Raw genomic sequence first — 1,530 nt, forward strand, 5'->3', positions numbered from 1 at the left:
AAAAAATTTTGGTATCAGGTACCGGAAACAAGCTCTTCGGTGGCATCCTGATAAAAATCTTGATAATCGCGAAACTGCAGAACATAAATTCAGAGATGTGAGCGGAAAAACAACAAACGATTATTTCGGAATTTTTCACGCACTTTTCCCCACTTGATATTCATCAGGGAGACTTTTGTATGGGAAAGTGGAAAATTGGAAATCCCCAACTTTTACTTTGGATTTTTCTGATATTTTCCCAATATTTTCCTAATATTTTCCCAATATTTTCCTGGTATTTTTCCCAATATTTTCCTGGTATTTTTCCCAATATTTTCTGGTATTTTTCCCAATATTTTCTGGTATTTTCGCAATATTTTTCGGGTATTCTCCCGATGTTTTCCCGTCCTCAGATAGCAGAAGCGTTTGATGTATTGAGTGACCCCAAGAAGAAGCAAATGTAGTACACGGAAATCGGCGGAGCGAAGATTTTTTTCTGAATTTATCCGAAAAATTTCCGTTTTTCTATATGTTTTTTTTCAGGATTTTTGTATTAATTTTGTATCGGACATTACACGCTGAATTAATGCACGTGGAGTTTTCCGCAATTTTTTTCGCGATTTTTTTCCGGAAAATTTTCATTTTTTTGATCAGATATGATCAGTTCGGAGAGGAGGGATTGAAGGATGGCGGGCCAGGCTGTGGATTTGGGCCCGGTGGCATGTAATCGTTTGGGACTTTTTCACCCAACCTTAAAACGTTCAAAGCGTCAGGCATCTCGACATCCAGTTGAGAGATGCGACAAAAATTCCTATGAAAGTGGTGACATATAATCGTTTAGGGACTTTTGTACTCACTTTTATAAACGTTTATAGCTGTGTGTTTCTTTATGGGAGGTAGTAAGAGATCGATCCGAAAATTTATGATAAATTTACAGGAATCTTTGGAATTTTTTCGAAGTTTACATACGTTTTCAGAAATTTACAGGAATTTCCGGAAATTTTCAGAAATTTTTACAAATTCTCCGGAAATTTCCGATGATACTTTTTCTTCGATAGGTTCGGCGGGGGCGGGCCAGGTGCTGGTTGCCATTATAGCTTCTCCCGAGACCCCAATGATATCTTTGCTCAAATGTTCGGAGGAGGAGGAGGAGGTTTCGGAAATAGTATGTTCATGGATGATTTTGGTGGTTTTGTTGGAGGTAGTGGGAGGTCTCCGGTTCGATCCCTGGGGACGGCATTTTTATTGTAATTTATTTTTTCATTGTAGGGATGAATCACCGGAAAGGATTCGGCCGATGTGCGTCTACGCGAGCTCCCAGTCCTGAGATGAAGAAAAGCCGTAAGTTGATAATCGATCAACTGGGCGCGCGCGCTATGTGATTATTATGTCAGGGATTGCCGAGTTCGATTTGAAGTGTTCGTTGGAGGAGCTTTATGAAGGGAAGACGAAGAGGGTGAAGGTGAGCGACGTCATACTTGAATTTCCTGTTGGGAAAAATGTGGTCATCTATAGTGCGTGTTCAGTTTGATATGCAAATGTGTGTTATTT

The 1,530-nt window shown here is 39.7% G+C and overlaps 1 protein-coding gene across 1 annotated transcript in view; it reads left to right on the plus strand.

Annotated features, from left to right (window-relative positions):
* Positions 1–1,530, plus strand: part of Pmar_PMAR005624 (molecular chaperone, putative) — a gene marked incomplete at both ends in the record, with an annotated part of 2,282 nt that overhangs the window by 606 nt on the left and 146 nt on the right. Inside the window, 6 exons of the mRNA XM_002782832.1 lie at positions 19–97; positions 393–439; positions 634–702; positions 1,038–1,180; positions 1,249–1,320; positions 1,374–1,441. Coding sequence (XP_002782878.1) covers positions 19–97; positions 393–439; positions 634–702; positions 1,038–1,180; positions 1,249–1,320; positions 1,374–1,441 — 478 coding nt within the window. The remainder of the gene's footprint in view (positions 1–18; positions 98–392; positions 440–633; positions 703–1,037; positions 1,181–1,248; positions 1,321–1,373; positions 1,442–1,530) is intronic.

This window comes from Perkinsus marinus (assembly GCF_000006405.1).
Source record: "Perkinsus marinus ATCC 50983 genomic scaffold scf_1104296938120, whole genome shotgun sequence".
NCBI classification, from domain to species: domain Eukaryota; phylum Perkinsozoa; order Perkinsida; family Perkinsidae; genus Perkinsus; species Perkinsus marinus.